This window comes from Eschrichtius robustus, chromosome 10, assembly GCF_028021215.1.
Source record: "Eschrichtius robustus isolate mEscRob2 chromosome 10, mEscRob2.pri, whole genome shotgun sequence".
Classification (NCBI taxonomy): domain Eukaryota; kingdom Metazoa; phylum Chordata; class Mammalia; order Artiodactyla; family Eschrichtiidae; genus Eschrichtius; species Eschrichtius robustus.
Genome location: NC_090833.1, coordinates 113,868,846 through 113,885,256, shown reverse-complemented (window position 1 = coordinate 113,885,256; position 16,411 = coordinate 113,868,846). Strand labels below are relative to the sequence as shown.

The following is a 16,411-nucleotide window of genomic DNA, read 5'->3' as shown; positions in this document are numbered from 1 at the left end:
AGCAGCTGCTTTTCCCTCCCTGTGGATCCGAGCTCCTGGACTCAGGAGAGGGAACAAGAGTGCCCTGAAGGCGCCTTTAGCATCCCTTGACACTGGTTCTCTAAGAAGAGTGAGTCTGTGAATTCAGTGGCCAAGAGTAAAGCGAGAGCTCGGTCCAGAGTTCTCCCCGGCAGCCCTCGGGTGGAGCAGCTTTAGAAACCAACACCCTGGCCCCAGATAAGATCAGACGGGCGCTGACAGATGCTGGCCTCTGGAGAGAGATGCAGGCTCAGACTTCTGCCCCTCAGGGTGCTTCTCTTTCACCCAATAAACTGGATCACACACCTGGGAACTGAGTCCACAAAAGGCCTATTTTAAGCGTGGCTCCCCAGATTCCACAGTAAAATTCCTCCCTGGTGCTTGACTGAGGAGGTGGAGAAAAAGTGAAGGAAGTGGGAGTGACCGGGGTCACTCGCCGACACGGCCTAGTTCATCCCCTGTCCTTCAAGATCGCCCATGAGACTAAGAGGAGAGAGTCAATTCATTTGCAAGGGGGGAGGGGGGGATTGGGGGGGTGGCAAACATTTTCCCTCATTCAGCTTCAAATGTGGAGTCTATGGTGCCCAGGACAGTGCATAGAAAAGTGCTCGTGTGTGTCCACTTACAGTGTGTCCACTTGTTTTTGCAAGAGTGTCCATAGCTCTCCTTGGATTCTCGGTGAGGTCCGTAGGCCAAAGTAGGTTCAGAACCGTTGCCCTGTGTCCTCCATTGTTTCACATCCCCTGTCATCGGGGACAGACACCCCGAGAATAGTGGTCCAGTAGCAGAAGACAAACCCCAGCTGTTGCCAAATTCCGTGGATAAGGAAACTGGTATCCACCACATTGATTCCCTCCTGAATGACACTATACCAGCCTCTACTCCTAAAGGAAGTGGAAATGAAACAGGTCTCTCCACCACACCCCATCCAGGCGTCATTTATTCCATTCGTGACACCCAGTACATCCCATGACAACCTCCTCTCCGCCTCACCGCCCCATCCCAGGAGGATCAGGCCCCATTCAGGCATCCTTCCGTCCTGGAGAGACTCCTTATCTACTCATGCTGGGCAAAAGAACATAACGACTAAATGACTAAATGACTAAAACGATCACTTGAGTACATCCTGTTCGTGTTTCCATTCTTAGTGGTACCTAAAGGGATTATTATAATCCAGGACTCTACAAAGGCATGGAAAGGATTGAGATCCTTGAGCTTATCTAAGCAGACACACCTCAGTAACAAACTGTAGACATGGCCCAGCTCTGCAGCAGGATGTGGGTCTGATGCCGACAGGAAGATTGGTGGAACCTTCACGCAGGAAGATCTGACGTGGGGATGTGTCTGCAACCAGACTTTTTCCATTGCTGTTTCTGCTGTTGATATTTTTCACCCCTTTTCCCACCCCCAACTATTCAGTTCTTTACATCCACGTTAACAAAATACTTGCTAAGAATTATGAGTGTTTTTTTCTCATTCTGCAACTTTTCAAAGTCCAGACATGATGTAGAGAACCTTCATCCAGTAGAGGATTACACCAACAGTACTATCCTTCCTGTTTTGCTAACAGTCTAGGATGGCATTAAATTATCATCCAGGAGAAATGCTAAACCAGGATGACAGGTGCAGACAAAGACCATCCCAGGCCGCTGGGGGCGTCAGGTGGCCACCTCCTTGCACAGTGATCTCTCTCTTCCTCACAGCTTTTATCTGCACCACCTGCCTCAGAGCGGAGCTCTCCCAGCTAAGGTGGTGAAGGGAGAAGATGCTTTGAAGCAGGAAGATAACCAGTTCCAAGTTCAAGAACTACCTGAAAAAGAAAAATCTCCCATCGTACGGAAGTCATGAACTCCACGTTCATGCTCCTGGGTCATAGCTTCACACACTGCCCGGCTGAGATTTTGCTGTTCAATCTTCCCATGTTCTTTTACACGTAGACTGGGCAATGTTACAGTTAATCCTCTGATTTCTCTCCATAAATTGCATATAAATTTAAGGCATCATTCAATCATCATGTAATCAAAAAAAATACCAAATCTCCACCAGGATTGTCAGGAGCCAGGGGTGCAGTGAAAAACAGCCCATCCTCATCCTGTCTTCTTTCCACAGCTTCGAAACGTGGCAGCAAACCTCTGCGTGGACAGCAAACACGGAGCCACAGGGACCGAGCTGAGGCTGGACGTCTGCGTCAAGGACGGTTCTGAGAGGACGTGGTCTCATGAGCAGGTGCGTCATGGGGGGAGGGGCTGAGGTGGCGGGTGGGGGGGGGGGAGCAGTGTGGGAACAAACCTCTAGGTGGGACCTGGGTGAGGCCCTGACAGGTCACCACCCAGCTCTGCAGTCAAGGGAATCACTTCACTTCTTTGCTTCCGTTTCTTCTCAGGACAGTCGTGATTGTTGATTGAGATCAGGTACAAAAATGTGCTTTAAATAATAGAAAGGGGGACTTCCCTGGGGACGCAGTGGTTAAGCACGCTCCCAATGCAGGGGGCCCGGGTTCGATCCCCGGTCAGGGAACTAGATCCCACGTGCCGCGGAGCAACTCAGAGTTCGCATGCCACAACTAAGGAGGCCACGTGGCACAACTAAGGAGCCCACCTGCCGCAACTGAGACCCGGCGCAACCAGATAAATAGATAAAATAAATACTAAAAAAAATAAAAGGGTGGCAAAAGATAGACCATGCTTTTAAAAAACTAATAATAACAGAAAGGGTGGTAGAGATGTTGATTGTGACCCTAGTCTTCTATTTCCTTTCCCAGAATGGTAGTTTTCAAACCATGAAAAGCTTGTAGAGTGCTACGTAACTCTCCCAAGCAAATTTCATGGTTTTACTGAAAGACTCTCGGTTATTCTGTAAGTTTTTGTGACTTTCTCTAATCTTATTTTCCCCCTCTGGCTGTTTACTGAAAAGAATACTTTACATACACCTCTCGTTGTAGCAGCAGTTTGTAATCTTACACACAAAGGATCACTTGGAGGCAATAACACCCCAGCAGGGACTTCAGGGGAGGCTTTAAGACTGTTTATTGCTTTTGCTTGAAAAACATTTCAGAGCAACTCAGTTTATTAAGTGAGGTATGATTCCTGACCCTCTTTGAAACATCCTTGAAAGGGGCTTTCCTCACACTGTGTCACCTGTAAAAGAGGAAAGACGGTGGGTAGAATTATGTCTGCCCGTTTTTATTATTTGAATATTAAATTATAAAATATTTCAAATAGGAAACTATAAAAAAATTACGGCACACCCTGGTGTACTCATCACACGGACTGAACGAGTATCTACAGCTATTGCCATATTTTTTACAAGAAAAAAAAAATGTACAGATACAGTGAAAGCCCCTTCCCCCCACCCTACGCCCCCCCTCCCTCCCTCTACAAAAGGATACATCTCAAGTTCAAGATCCTATGTCGGGCTTATGCCTTGTCTCCCAGAATTGTCTACAGTGCTTCTCTTATGAAAACCAAGAGTAGGCAAGCAGTCTCCAGTAAGGCATTAGTTCTCTCCTCCAGCTGTTCCTCAAGTGTCCATCTTGAACATCAAGTCAGTGAAGCTCCCCGTCCCCCAGCCTGGGTTCTCCACGAGCTGTCTGGGTGTGCAGACTCGGCCTGTCGGCCCCTCCCCGGCCCCTTTCCACCAAGCATCCCCTAACCCTCCAGCCTGCAGTACAGCGCAGAGCCGCTGATTCAGGAAAACAGCAGCAGCAGACCAAGCCCACGGCACAGCCCAGAGTCCGCCCAAACAACCCCTAACCCAACACCCTCCCCCACCCAGCCGGGAGCCCGGTCCTTGTCCTCTTCTCCCGCAGCCTCGTGGTCTTCTAGAAGGATCATGGGCCTTCGCTCAGGCCAACCTAGATCCCAGCCAGTTTAACCTGCGCGTCCTCGTGAAATCGTTATATCTTTCGAGGCCATAGTCCCTCCCCCTTTAAACAGGGACAGTAACACCCACCTCACGAACAGGGTTATTGTGAGAATCAATAACATCCGTGATGTCCCAGCGTCTTGCACAGGTAGCAGGTGCAGAGCAAATATATACTCTGTCTTCTTCCTTCTCACAGCCTTCCCCGCAGATCGCTTTATACCAACCCCAAACTAGAAATCTCCCGCCATCCGAGGCAGCCGCCGAACATCAAATACTTCGTCTCACTCCCTCAAATACACCCTGCACGTGTGGACACGTATCAGATGGGTTTTAAAGAAGGTCCTGCAGCTCGAGGGTCACTGGGGGGCGTGGAATATCCGTGGAAGCTGACGGCCTACTCCATCCTCTGTCCCTTTCTATAAGTGCCACGGGGATGTGACCAGGGTGGTGGACGGTGCCAGCCTGTTTCCCCCAAGAGGCAATTCAGACTGCAGCCTGGGAACAAAAGAGAAGGCTTCAAGGCCAGTCAGTAAGGCTGGCATCTAGGGTGGGAAAGGATATTTTTTTAAAAAGGAAAAGGAGAATGCCATAAGGAAAATCCGTATCTGTTGGGTTAAAGTTCACTCCGCCATCTCTATTCAGCCCAACCAAGAGACACACCTATCCAGGTGGCGGATACAAAGGATGCATACCTGAATGCCTGGATCAGGTTGAACGTCTCCATCCCCTGGAATGTGCTAGAATGAAATATGCTCTGGGCTGCAGATTTTGTTTGACGGCTGCACGTAAATATAAAGAAAACCAGCTACACTGCATACATTTAAAATTTTTTGGTTCAGTTCCTCCCCGACCCCGCCCCACCCCAAGCTAAACTGCAAAAAGCCATGGCATGTAATCCCAGAAACAGTCACCAGAGGGCAGCACTAGACAAGCAGACAACTATCTAAGAGGAACGAAAGATCAGTTACTACAGCTCGTGAAAGAGAGTTCCAGCCTCTAGCGACTTCTGAAAACAGGGCAATGCAACAAGGTTGAAAGGAGGTAAAGTCAATCATATCTGAAATACGTATCACCGTATACTGACGTGGCGGTTCAATCATCACAAGCTGCTTCGTTTTCCAGTAATTAACTCTTCGCTTTTTTCGATATATTACTCAAGGACTTCTAAAAATTAGGACTCATTCTTCTACCTCTAGATTAAAATTCCCAAAGGAGAAAAGAATATCAGGACAGGAAAATTATAGGCACTCTTTTTTGATTCAAAAGCATTCAAAGAACATGAAAGGGGCACTTCTTAGAGCTGGAATGATTTTTTTTTTAATGGCAAAAATAAAACACAAATGAATAAACAAAATAGTTCCGTGGGGAGTTAAAGAGAGTCTGTGGAAGCACCTGGTAAGAAAACAGCTTTTGTCACAGAGGAGGGGGATGATTGAGGCTCCCCTGCGGGAAGGGAGCGTGCAGTTCATTTTCCAGCCCTCTGTCGAGGCATCACCGCAGCTCCGAGAGCGGGCTCTCAGTTTCCTATGGGGACCAAGAAAGAAAAGAAGAAAAAGGCCTTCATAGGACTGTGAGGTCTGGAAAGAACACTCCCCATGTGCCGTTAGGGGTCTGATGGAAAGGCGGGGCGTGGGAGTCTTCGGTGCCAGGGGGCAGCCCTGACCTGTGCTGGGAGGAAGCCTGCAGGGGAGTCTCCGTCCTGCCCAGGATGCTGCCCTGCCCAGAGCTGGACAGAGACGTGCAGAGACGGAGGCGGATCAATGCACCTGGTACAGGACAGCTGACGGGTGTGCAGGGTCAGCCTCAGGACCGAGGATGCCAGACCACAAGGAGAAACGTGCAGTAGCCCGGACCTCTGCCAACCGCACGCCGATGCAAGAAAATCTAACTGATCACGGAGAGAAAAATAGTTTCCATCTTCTCAGGTCAGGTAGCAACATTGAGATAATAAATTTACGCGCAGCAGCGAGGCTTGTGAGCCGGTTCGTATAACACAACACAGACTCAGGCAACGTTACACACACCAAGAAGTATGAGCTACCTATCATTCCGAATCCGTTTTAAAGTATCACTTCAGAGAGGAAAGTGGAGAAAGGAACATCAATTTACTCCAAGGCTGAGGAATTTGAGGTTGAAAAAAAATCAGGAGGTATTGTGCAGGGAACCTGAATAAAATCTGAATACTTCTTGTCAGCGAGGCGCAGCCCAAGGGTTTGCAAACCATCAAATACATGCATGATGTCTGTCTGTTTCCGCTTTGACACAATTGCACGGGGGCGCGTGGGCCTAAGGAATGAGACGCTCGGTGCCTGATTGGTTCCTCACCACCATTAGGATAAGTTACGTGGCAGGAGACAGCATTTCAAAGACACGAGAGAGAAAAATCTTAGCTAATGGCAGGTGCAGAAGAATAAAACTGTTTATATAATCCGAAGACGCGTCTCCCGGGACGCAGGAAAGTAAGCACCAGGTGATAATAATAATACTAATGCCTCAAACACTGAAGCCTACAAGCGGATAATCAGTCTGCACAGCTGAGAATGATTACTGCACCCTCATAACAAGCCTGGAAACAAGAACTAAAAGTCACCCGAGGGTGCCCTGAGATGTAATTGTGACAGCAGATGAATAAATCATCCGAGAGACAAATGTGCCCGTTTGCTTTCACGCAGGTATTCTTTTGGACTTGACTGATCTATTTAATAAAAAGTAAGGAAAGGAAACAGAAAGAAAGTAAAAAGTAAGAAAAGACTGTCTACAGAGGCGTACACAAGCCTGGACTCCTGAAGTGTGCCGGTGGCCAGTCGTTGCACTTCTGCAGGCCACTTGTCCCCAACTGGGTGATGATGACAGAGCCTTTCAGCTCTGGCTTCTACGTGTATAAAAACCGAAAAGAGGAAAAGAGACAAAGCAGAAAATCGATAAACCATCAAGACCACCGGTTCCTGCGCGGGCTGCACTGCTTATAGTACCAAGGGGTTGTGATATTTAAATTATTATTTATTTATTTATTTATTTATTTATTTATTTTTGGCTGTGTTGGGTCTTCGTTTCTGTGCGAGGGCTTTCTCTAGTTGTGGCAAGCGGGGGCCACTCTTCATCGCGGTGCGCGGGCCTCTCACTATCGTGGCCTCTCTTGTTGCGGAGCACAGGCTCCAGACGCGCAGGCTCAGCAGTTGTGGCTCACGGGCCCAGTTGCTCCGCGGCATGTGGGATCTTCCCAGACTAGGGCACGAACCCGTGTCCCCTGCATTGGCAGGCAGATTCTCAACCACTGCGCCACCAGGGAAGCCCGGGTTGTGATACTTAAATAACAAAGATTTAAGCAATGACAGGTGTACAGGCCAGGAAATTTTTCTTCTAATAATAGGTAACTGAGCCTAGAATAATTGGAATTGAAAGCTCAAAAAAATTAATTATTGTTGTAATTAGACACAAACAACGCAAATTCATTTGAGAACCTGAAAAGACTAATTATTAGTTCCTTTTGACAGTTATCCCAATGCACTTTCTGTTAATATAATGAGTGCGAGTTTTTACTTATTCAACAGAAATTTTATTGGACATTAATTAAATGTCATGAATTGTTCTGGGTGCTGGAAACGCAAAGATGAAGAAGATGTGGCTCCTGCCATTACGGGTCTCACGGTCTAGTGAGGGATACAGAAACATAATCAGACAATCATGAGAAATAAGGTGGGGGATGGGAGGGAGGAAGGGAGGGGTTCAAAGAGAAGGCTTCTTAGCGAGTGGACCCCTGAACTTAAACCTTAAAGGACTGCTGAGCAGTAACTAGGTTGGCCAGTGAATGTGGGCCTTCCAACCAGAGGGGCTCCTGTGAACAAAGTCACCGAAGGGGAAATACATACCACCTGATTAGCGCAAGGAACTACAGTTTTTTAAAACTGAGGTGTAATTGACCTACAGTTTTATATTAGTTTCAGTAATACAACATATTGACTCGTTATTTGTATCTGTTGTGAAATGATCACCCCAGTAAGTCTAGTTAACATTCGTCACCAAACATACAGAATTTTTTTCCTGTGATGAGAACTTTGAAGATCTACTCTCTTAGCAACTTATAAATCTTTTATTGTTGATAGAACATAAGCTAAAGGGAAAGGGATGCAGCTGGAAAACATGGCAAAGTCCAGATGGTGGAAAATTCTTCATGTGTTAAAGAGTTTGAACTTCATTCTCTAAGGGTTATGTGAAAATATGGTGAGATTTCAGGTTAAGAGGTAACATGGTCATATGGGTATTTTAAACTCTAATTCGAAAAGATACATGCACCCCAATGTTCACTGTAGAAGTATTTACAGTAGCCAAGACATGGAAGCAACCTAAATGTCCATCGACAGAGGGAATGGATAAACAAGATGTGGTACATATATACAATGCAATGCTACTCAGCCATAAAAAAAAGAATGAAATAATGCCATTTGCAGCAACATGAATGGACCTGGAGATTATAATACTAAGTGAAGTAAGCCAGAGAAAGACAAATATCATATGATCTCACTTATATGTGGAATCTAAAAAAAATGATACAAATGAACTTAGGTACAAACAGAGATAGACCCACAGACATAGAAAACAAACTTATGGTACCAAGGGGGAAAGGCAGGGGAGGGATAAATCAGGAGTTTGGAATTAACATATACACACTACTATATATAAAATAGCTAACCAACAGGGAACTGTACTCAATATTTTATAATAACCTATAAGGGAAAAGAATCTGAAAAAGAATAGATATATATGTATAAATGAATCACCGTGCTGTACACCTGAAACTAACACAAAGTTGTAAATCAGCTATACTTCAATTTAATAGAAAACAGATATGAAGGAACCAGAAGAGGAAGGTGGGAAAGAAAGCAATCAGAAGGTCATTTCAAGAGTCCAGACAAGAAACATTGAGAGCAAAGGTGGTGGAGACAGAGGGGAAGGGATCACTTCCTGTAATACTTAGAAGACAAAAGTGATGAGACTTGGTGATGGAGTAGATGAAGATGATGAGGGAGACCAAGGACATAAAGACAAAGGACTCCCAGGTTGCGAAGCTGAATGATGTGACCAACTAAAACAAAACACAGGAGCAGAAACAGGTTTAGAAGGGAAGGAAATCAATGGAACTCAGGATGTGGTGACTTTGAGATGTCTATGGGACACGTAAGAGGGAGATCCTACACAGGGTTGGACATAACACAGATGATGAGTTATGCACGTGCCAGCGAGAGTTAAACTGAGCATGTGTGAGACCAACCAGGGAAGGTGCAAGGGTGGGATCTGAGGAACCCTGAGCTGGACCTACATTGAAGGGATAGACAGAAACGGGACATGGGCAGGACAAAGTTCTAGGATAACACAGGAGCACAGTATCTCAAAAACCAAGGGAGCGGTAGGTCCTGATTTGAAGGGAGTGATCAAAACCAGAAATAGCTGAACAGACACTTTTCCTTGAGAAATGATTCCCCTGCGTAGGGTTTGAATGAATCTAAAAATGCCTCAATCCGCAATCATATTAAAACGACGACAACGAATCTAGGGAAAGAGACCACACAATTCCTCTGCATGAATCTATTTCAAATGCCTAGCCTAAAACACCTTCCTCTATTTAAAACATCCTATTTTGTCGTGTCTCCCAGGGAAACAGAAGGCAATCTCTCGCCACAACTCAGACAGTAGGCTTCATATGTTTGATTTAGATCAGTTCTTTCCGATTTTCTTCAGACCACTTAACCCAGCTTTTTCAAGTTTTCTGCAGTGTCCCCACCATTTAACTGTTTTTGTTAGCCATCCCTGGAATTTTGCCAGATTCTCTGCATTTTCTTACCCAGGTAGGACCCCAAAACTGCGGTAATCTGCAGCTTGACAGAGCCGAGTGTATTGTCTGCTTACAGCTCAGCACTGTGTTTGTTTTTACAACCACAGGGTCTCCTGACATTGAGATGTTAGAATTGGAAGCAATCCTAGGGCTGATCTAGTCCATTTTCCCACTTACTTAAGGATTTCTCGTACTGCACCCCTCAAATGGTTATCCAGCTCAAACTCCAAAAAATACCCTTTCCTTACAGAAGTGTTGTTTTTTCAATTTAATACGTTGTAAAATCAATTTAGTGCATCCATAAGTCACATTTTTTAAATAATAGAATGGGGACTTCCCTGGTGGCGCAGTGGTTAAGAATCCGCCTGCCAATGCAGGGGACACGGGTTCAATCCCTGGTCCAGGAAGATCCCACATGCCGTGGAGCAACTAAGCCCATGCGCCACAACTACTGAGCCTGCGCTCTAGAGCCCGCAAGACACAACTACTGAGCCCACGTGCCACAACTACTGAAGCCCTCGCGCCCTAGAGCCCGTGCTCCACAACAAGAGAAACCGCCGCAATGAGAAGCCACTGCAATGAGAAGCCTGCGCACCACAACGAAGAGTAGCCCCCGCTCGCCGCAACTAGAGAAAGCCGGCGCACAGCAACGAAGACTCAACGCGGCCAAAAGTAAACAAATTAATTAAATTAAATTAAAAATAAATAAAATAAAATAATAGAATGGATGGATGGAATAGAATAGACTAAGACAGGAAAAGTTTGGATGGAATATCAGAGACTATTAAATGCACTGAGGACAAATATCTCATGAAATTTCCGTTTTCAGTTGGGGGAAAGGGGATCTATGCATCTTTGCAAACTGTATCTCTTACTGGGAGTCACAGTCTAGAACTTTCTACAATGCCCGGCAGGATTACTCTTACCAACTCCAGGAAATCAATTTGCCTATTCTTTACTTCATCAAGCTTAGCTTTCATTTAAATCAAAATTTTCAAGTTGCTGGCATCCATCCAGCTCAACCCTACTCCCGGTCTCTTCTCAGTTAATCTGCTCATTTCGGCTAACTGTGTGGCATTTAACCCACTAATTTTTTTCATCTAAATGAAGAAGGTAAAGGGCATCATTAAAAACTTTCTCCCCTCTTTCTGTCCCTCTGTCTCCCTCTGTCTGTCTGTCTGTCTCTCTTTCTGTCTATCTAACCGGAAACACTTCATTTGCTTTTTTGGCCAGCCTTGGCCAAAAGTGCTTCTGGTGTTGCTACAGAGCATTAGCATGCATGCCTTTTTCAGTGCCCCTATTATGCTGAGACATAGGTCTTTTCTTGTAAATCACGAAGCAGGAGTTCTTCGTAGCTAAAGGACATACCTCCCCCTGCTTCCAAATCTCTTCAAATTCAACTCACTGTAGCTTTTCTGCTATTGTTGTTTTGTTAGCTCTTCACCTTTGGTTGGAGAGAAGATATTCGGCCAGGTGAGCCCCTGCACACCCGAAAATTCTGCTTCGACGCCATCTCCCATAGCAGCCCGGTCACTCTGTATGACTGTCACGGCATGAAGGGGAACCAGCTCTGGGGACATCGGAAGGTAAGGGCCAGCTCGCTGCGGGCAGGGAGCACTCCAACTGCCCTGCTTCAGGTTTTCTAACGCAAAGGTTTTTGGTTTTAACGCATTGTTTTGATTTAAATTGTTACCTGGCCATTTGGTTCATGCATTTGGAGACCACAGCAAAGATGAGGGGAAAGACAGAGGGTGTAGGAAGGGGCATTGCTTTGGTTTTGCTGGCCACGTGCGCACCCAGCACAGTCAGGTATGACTGCACACGGCTCTGAGCCAGGACACTAGCCCTACACGAGAGGGGCCTGGTCTCAACCCAGATGGCTCCCAAACGCAGGGGCCATGTGCCCTGCAAACAAACGTGCACGTGTAGCGTTTTTCACGACACCAATTCACACACACACGGATTAACACATCTCTTTACTTATTATGCATCTCAGGCTCATTCGCTTGGGAGCTCTCTGGGTTAAGACAATTACATTTACACAAATACTAATATATTCATGTAGATCTAATTGTTGCAACCCTTATATAGAAAGACCCATTTTTAATCTGGCCAAAATCCTGCCCAAGTATAGCAAAGGAGAACTTATTTGGGGAATTTGAAAGTTTAAAGAATTAGAAGGGTAACATTTATTGCCAGAAAAAATAGTTCAAAACTAAATATAAAATCATATTTTATTGAGTTGAGCATTTAAGTAAAAAATAAAGAGCAATTAAGTATTTTTAAATATTTTCATTAAGTTATCTTTTGATAGCTTTTTAGAATACAATTTTTCTCTCAGCTTCTTTGGTTTCTCAGGCAGGACTCAGCTGTCAATTAGCAAGAACTCGTAAGTTCCATTCTGCTCCTCAAGTTTGTAGAATTGCTAGGGGCCTCCCCGGCCAGGTGGAAGATTCCCTCTGTTTGCCTTTCCACACTCTGGAATGATTCAGCCTCACCCCAGACTGTAAGGAAAATGTCCCACCCACCACTTGAATCAGGAGTGTTGGCCAGCCTTGGCTGAGGTCAAGTCAGTATCCCCTGAAATCACAGAGAGCTGAAGGGAAGGGTCTGCAGAGAATCAACATGGGGACCACTGGTTTTGATACCTGTTCCCTCACTTAGTGAGCTTTCTGGCATCTACCTCTTAGAGGTGGGCACCGAAAATTATACTCAAAGGCAGACTCATTTGTACAAGTTTATTCTGCACACTGCCTCACACCCCTGCCAACATCTGGCAGGTTGTGGAAAAAGTACAAAACACCAGTTGTTATATCCTCTTAAAAAACAATTTAAAATCAAAAGAGCTAATAAGAAGATGGCATCCGATATGATACGGGGTGATGGGGGGAAGTCAGACAAGAGGAAAACCTCCCTGTTTTCCTTGTGAGATATATCAGAAATGATTAATCTTGTCAAACCCTTTTGCTATTCAATATAATACAGTCCGTGCGTGGTGCAATAAAGAAGTGTTTTGTTTTGTTTTTGATGGTTATATGCTGACCGTTAGGAAGTTACTTTCAGGGCACATGGATAAAATACCTGATCTGCTCTTTGCCTCGTGTGCTGTTGGTCCCCACGGAGCGGACCGTTTCTCATCACTGCTTACAGCATGAGGGACAAAACACGCCATAATGCCCAGTTAAGCCAGGAAAGTACAGGGACCCGCCAGGCACAACTGTGCTGCTCTCTTTCCTCAGACCTGGCCTCACGTGACTCTGGTTTCACTCACCGGGTAGTTATAGAGCAAGCACGATTTATACATCGTCGGGAACATGCCCAAGGCCTAAAATGGAAAGTTTCTGAAATAGCTCATCTCAGGTGATGATTCAGGCCTGTTCACATGTACCTGTTTGAGAAAGTCCCTTGTCTACTCCAAGGGCCCTTCCCGAGGCACAGAGCGAGAAGTCCCTCTGGTGGGTGCCGCCTTGTCTGTTTGGAGGCATTGCTTGGCCCTGGGGGCTTTGGACAGCTTAGCAATCTCTGGAGTCGGCTTTGGGGTCCCCCTTTGTATCAGCACACTGACGGATCCACGTGGATCCCTGAGACTCTGCTAACTGCCTAAAGGACCACCGTGGGGCATCTCTTGGGGCTCCGTCCTCCTCATCCTCCAGCTGGTGAAGATTCACAGAGCTAGTGTCTGACACACTTCACAACCACCTGGGCCTGTTACGGACGAGCCACAGAGGAAGAAACAGATTTGGGGCCAAAGCCAGCATTCAAGCGCAGGTGCATCAGGCCTTGAAGTCTCTCCTCTTTCCTGCGCCCTTAAGCAATCCGATCAATATTCCCCGGGGGCGAGTCCTGATGCCTGTTGGATTCTGCATCACCAAGACCAGACAAGCGCTTCTCCCAGGCGCACAGAGATTTCCTGGATTGAGTAGTGGCTGCAGGCAACCTGCCTGAGTGGGGAAGGGCGCCGTCGGCCCCGCTTTCTGACCTCTCAGCACCCATCAGCTCTCAGATCTTGTTGGCCTTTTTTTTTTTTTTTTTCAGGAAGATTTTCCCCTTTCCCCCCAGCTTTACTGAGATATAACTGACACGCAACATTGTGTAAGTTTAAGGTATACAACGTAACGATTTGATATACGTATGAACTGAGAAATGATCACCACAACAAGTATAGTTAACAAATGCATCACTGTACAGAGTTCTGGGTGTGTGTGTGTGTGTGTGTGTGTGTGTGTGTAGAACTGTTAAGATCTACTCTCTTGGCAGCTTTCAAGTATACGATACAGAGTTATTCACTGCAGTCCCCATGCTGTGTATTACAACCCCAGAAATTTAACCAGCTTACAACAGGACCACCCTCCCTGACCCTCCGCCCCCTGGCTCTCAGTTATTTTTCTATGTGGCTCTTTGCCACCACGAGAAAAGGAAGGAATCCCTATCCTAGGGTCGGGTAACTAGGCTCCTGCCCAGCCATCTCCCCTCGTAGCAGGTACCCAGGGTAAGAAATCCCATTTTCGGTTTCTTTCGCCACCAGGGGAACCCCGGCTACAAGAACAATGAGTCGCAGAAGAGACCTCAGTAAAAATACTCAAGTCACCAGCCGACACTCAAAACGACAGCTGAAACAAGAAACTGTCCCGCCGCCTCCTTAACCCCCTACATCTAGTTGGTCTCTAAGACGTGTGAACCCCTCCCTCGCCTTGCCGTCCCTGTGGCCGCAGCCCCGACTGCAGCCCTTCCCGTCTCAGTCCCGGATTGCTGCAAAGGCTCCCTTAAAGGGCCACCCTGCCTCCGCCCTTCCCCCCCTAACCCACCTTCCGTCCTGAAGTCAGAGGGGTGCCCACAAGAGCTGGTCATTGCATCCCTCTGGTTTGTACGTTACTTGGTTTCCCACCAAGAAGATGAAGTGCCTTCTCCCAAATTCTCATCCTGCCCCTTCACAATCTGGTCAACGTCACGGTGGCTTGTCTGGCCTAAGACATTCTAATTCATCCTGGAACTGTAATGTGATCTTGAGTGAGTTACATCACATGTGTGATTTTCAACTTCCACGTCAATAAAACAGAGACAGTAATTCAGTGAGATAAACCGTGGAAAACTTCCAGCAAGGTTTCTGACCATATGATCCAATTTCCATCCATGTGAGTGACAAGTACACTTTTTACACTGAGAATAGTGGTGAGCTATATCCTGCTGTATAGCAATCTATGCTAAGAAATATTAACTACTGTTATCCCCCCAGATCAAGAGCTATCTCCCATGTCCTCTTCTGGTAAGGAAACATTTTTATGGGAGTATAACATATATCTTCATTGGGGTTTCCCCAGATGTAGACCCTGAAGTGAGAATTTGAGTGCGAGTGGTTTATTTGGGAGATGCCCGCCCCCGCCCCCTCCAAAATCATGGCAGAGAGTAGGGAAGTGAAACAGGGAAGGAATGGGAACCAGTACAGGGCCTGTGATAAAGCAAGTACCACTGTGGGCAAGGGGAGACCAAGCCCACCGACACCTCTGCAATGGTCTACACCACGTACCGACGGGAAGGGGGTTGGGATATTTAAACACCACCACAGCCAGTCTCGGCTTACGGCTGCTCCTGGGGGGTGTTTATTCCTGACACCTCTGGGCTGCTGCTCTTATAGACGGAGCTGTTCTAGATCCCAGAGAACAGAGGCCGTAGAGCGAGATACAGGGGCCAGCTTCAGGAGGTCAGGTCAGTAGGCACTGAAATCCTAGGGCCTGAAGAACTGTGGGCAGATGCTGCCTGAGAACCCAGACCTTCCCACCTTCACCAACACCTGGCACGTCGGTTTCTTTTTCTCTTCCTTTTTCCGTTCTGTGGTTGTAGAGTGAGATCACACGTCTGTTAGCCTTTTTGGAGATCTTCTTTGAGAAGAACCTGTTCAAGTCTGTTGACCATGTTTTAACATGGGTTGTCTGACTTTTTTTTTTCTTTTCTTTCTTTCTTTTTTTTTTTTTTTTTTTTTACAGATTTTGAAGAGTTTTTGGTATATCTAGGTATAGTGGTTATTTGTAAATATCTTACTCTAGTCAGTTTCTGGCCTTTTCTCTCTCCTTGGTGAAGAGCTCTTCTTTCTGATTGGTGTTTTCTGTGTCCTGTTTAGGAAATCTTTGCCCACACCAAAGTCAAGAAGGTAGTATTCTAAGTCATCTTTGGAAGCTTTGCTGTTTAACCTTCTGCATTGTGGTATATATTCCCTGGAATAGTTTTTGTTTACAACGTAAAATGGGGCTGTTTGTTTCATATTTATATTCAATTGATCAATCATCATTTACTTAAAAAAAATCATTTTTCCCACTGCAGGGAAGTGGCACCCTTGTCATAAGTCGAGGGGCCTTATATGCATGGTCTATTTATGAATCCTCAAGTTTTTAACCCTCTAATAAGTCTTAGCCATACAGAAAGTAAACTGATAGAAATAAACAAACTTAACCTAATAAGAACCAAAACCCCATAACATCAGTCTTAGTGGTGAAACGTTTCAACTTCCCTCTGGAGACTGGGAATAAAATATAATGTCTGCTACCGTCACTTCTATTCAACATTGCACAGGGGGGCTTCCCAGAGCCATCAGGCAAGATAAAGAAATTAAAAGGTATAAGAAACAGAAAGGAAGAAATAAAACAGTTTGCTCACAGGCGACATAGTTGTGTACATAAAAAAATCCAAAGGTTATACATCTGAACT

General features: G+C 46.0%; 1 protein-coding gene across 1 annotated transcript in view; it reads left to right on the top strand.

The window, feature by feature from the left end:
* Positions 1 to 16,411, top strand: part of GALNTL6 (polypeptide N-acetylgalactosaminyltransferase like 6) — a 1,183,510-nt gene that overhangs the window by 1,155,932 nt on the left and 11,167 nt on the right. Inside the window, exons 10-11 of the mRNA XM_068552792.1 lie at positions 2,128 to 2,244; positions 11,149 to 11,298. Coding sequence (XP_068408893.1) covers positions 2,128 to 2,244; positions 11,149 to 11,298 — 267 coding nt within the window. The remainder of the gene's footprint in view (positions 1 to 2,127; positions 2,245 to 11,148; positions 11,299 to 16,411) is intronic.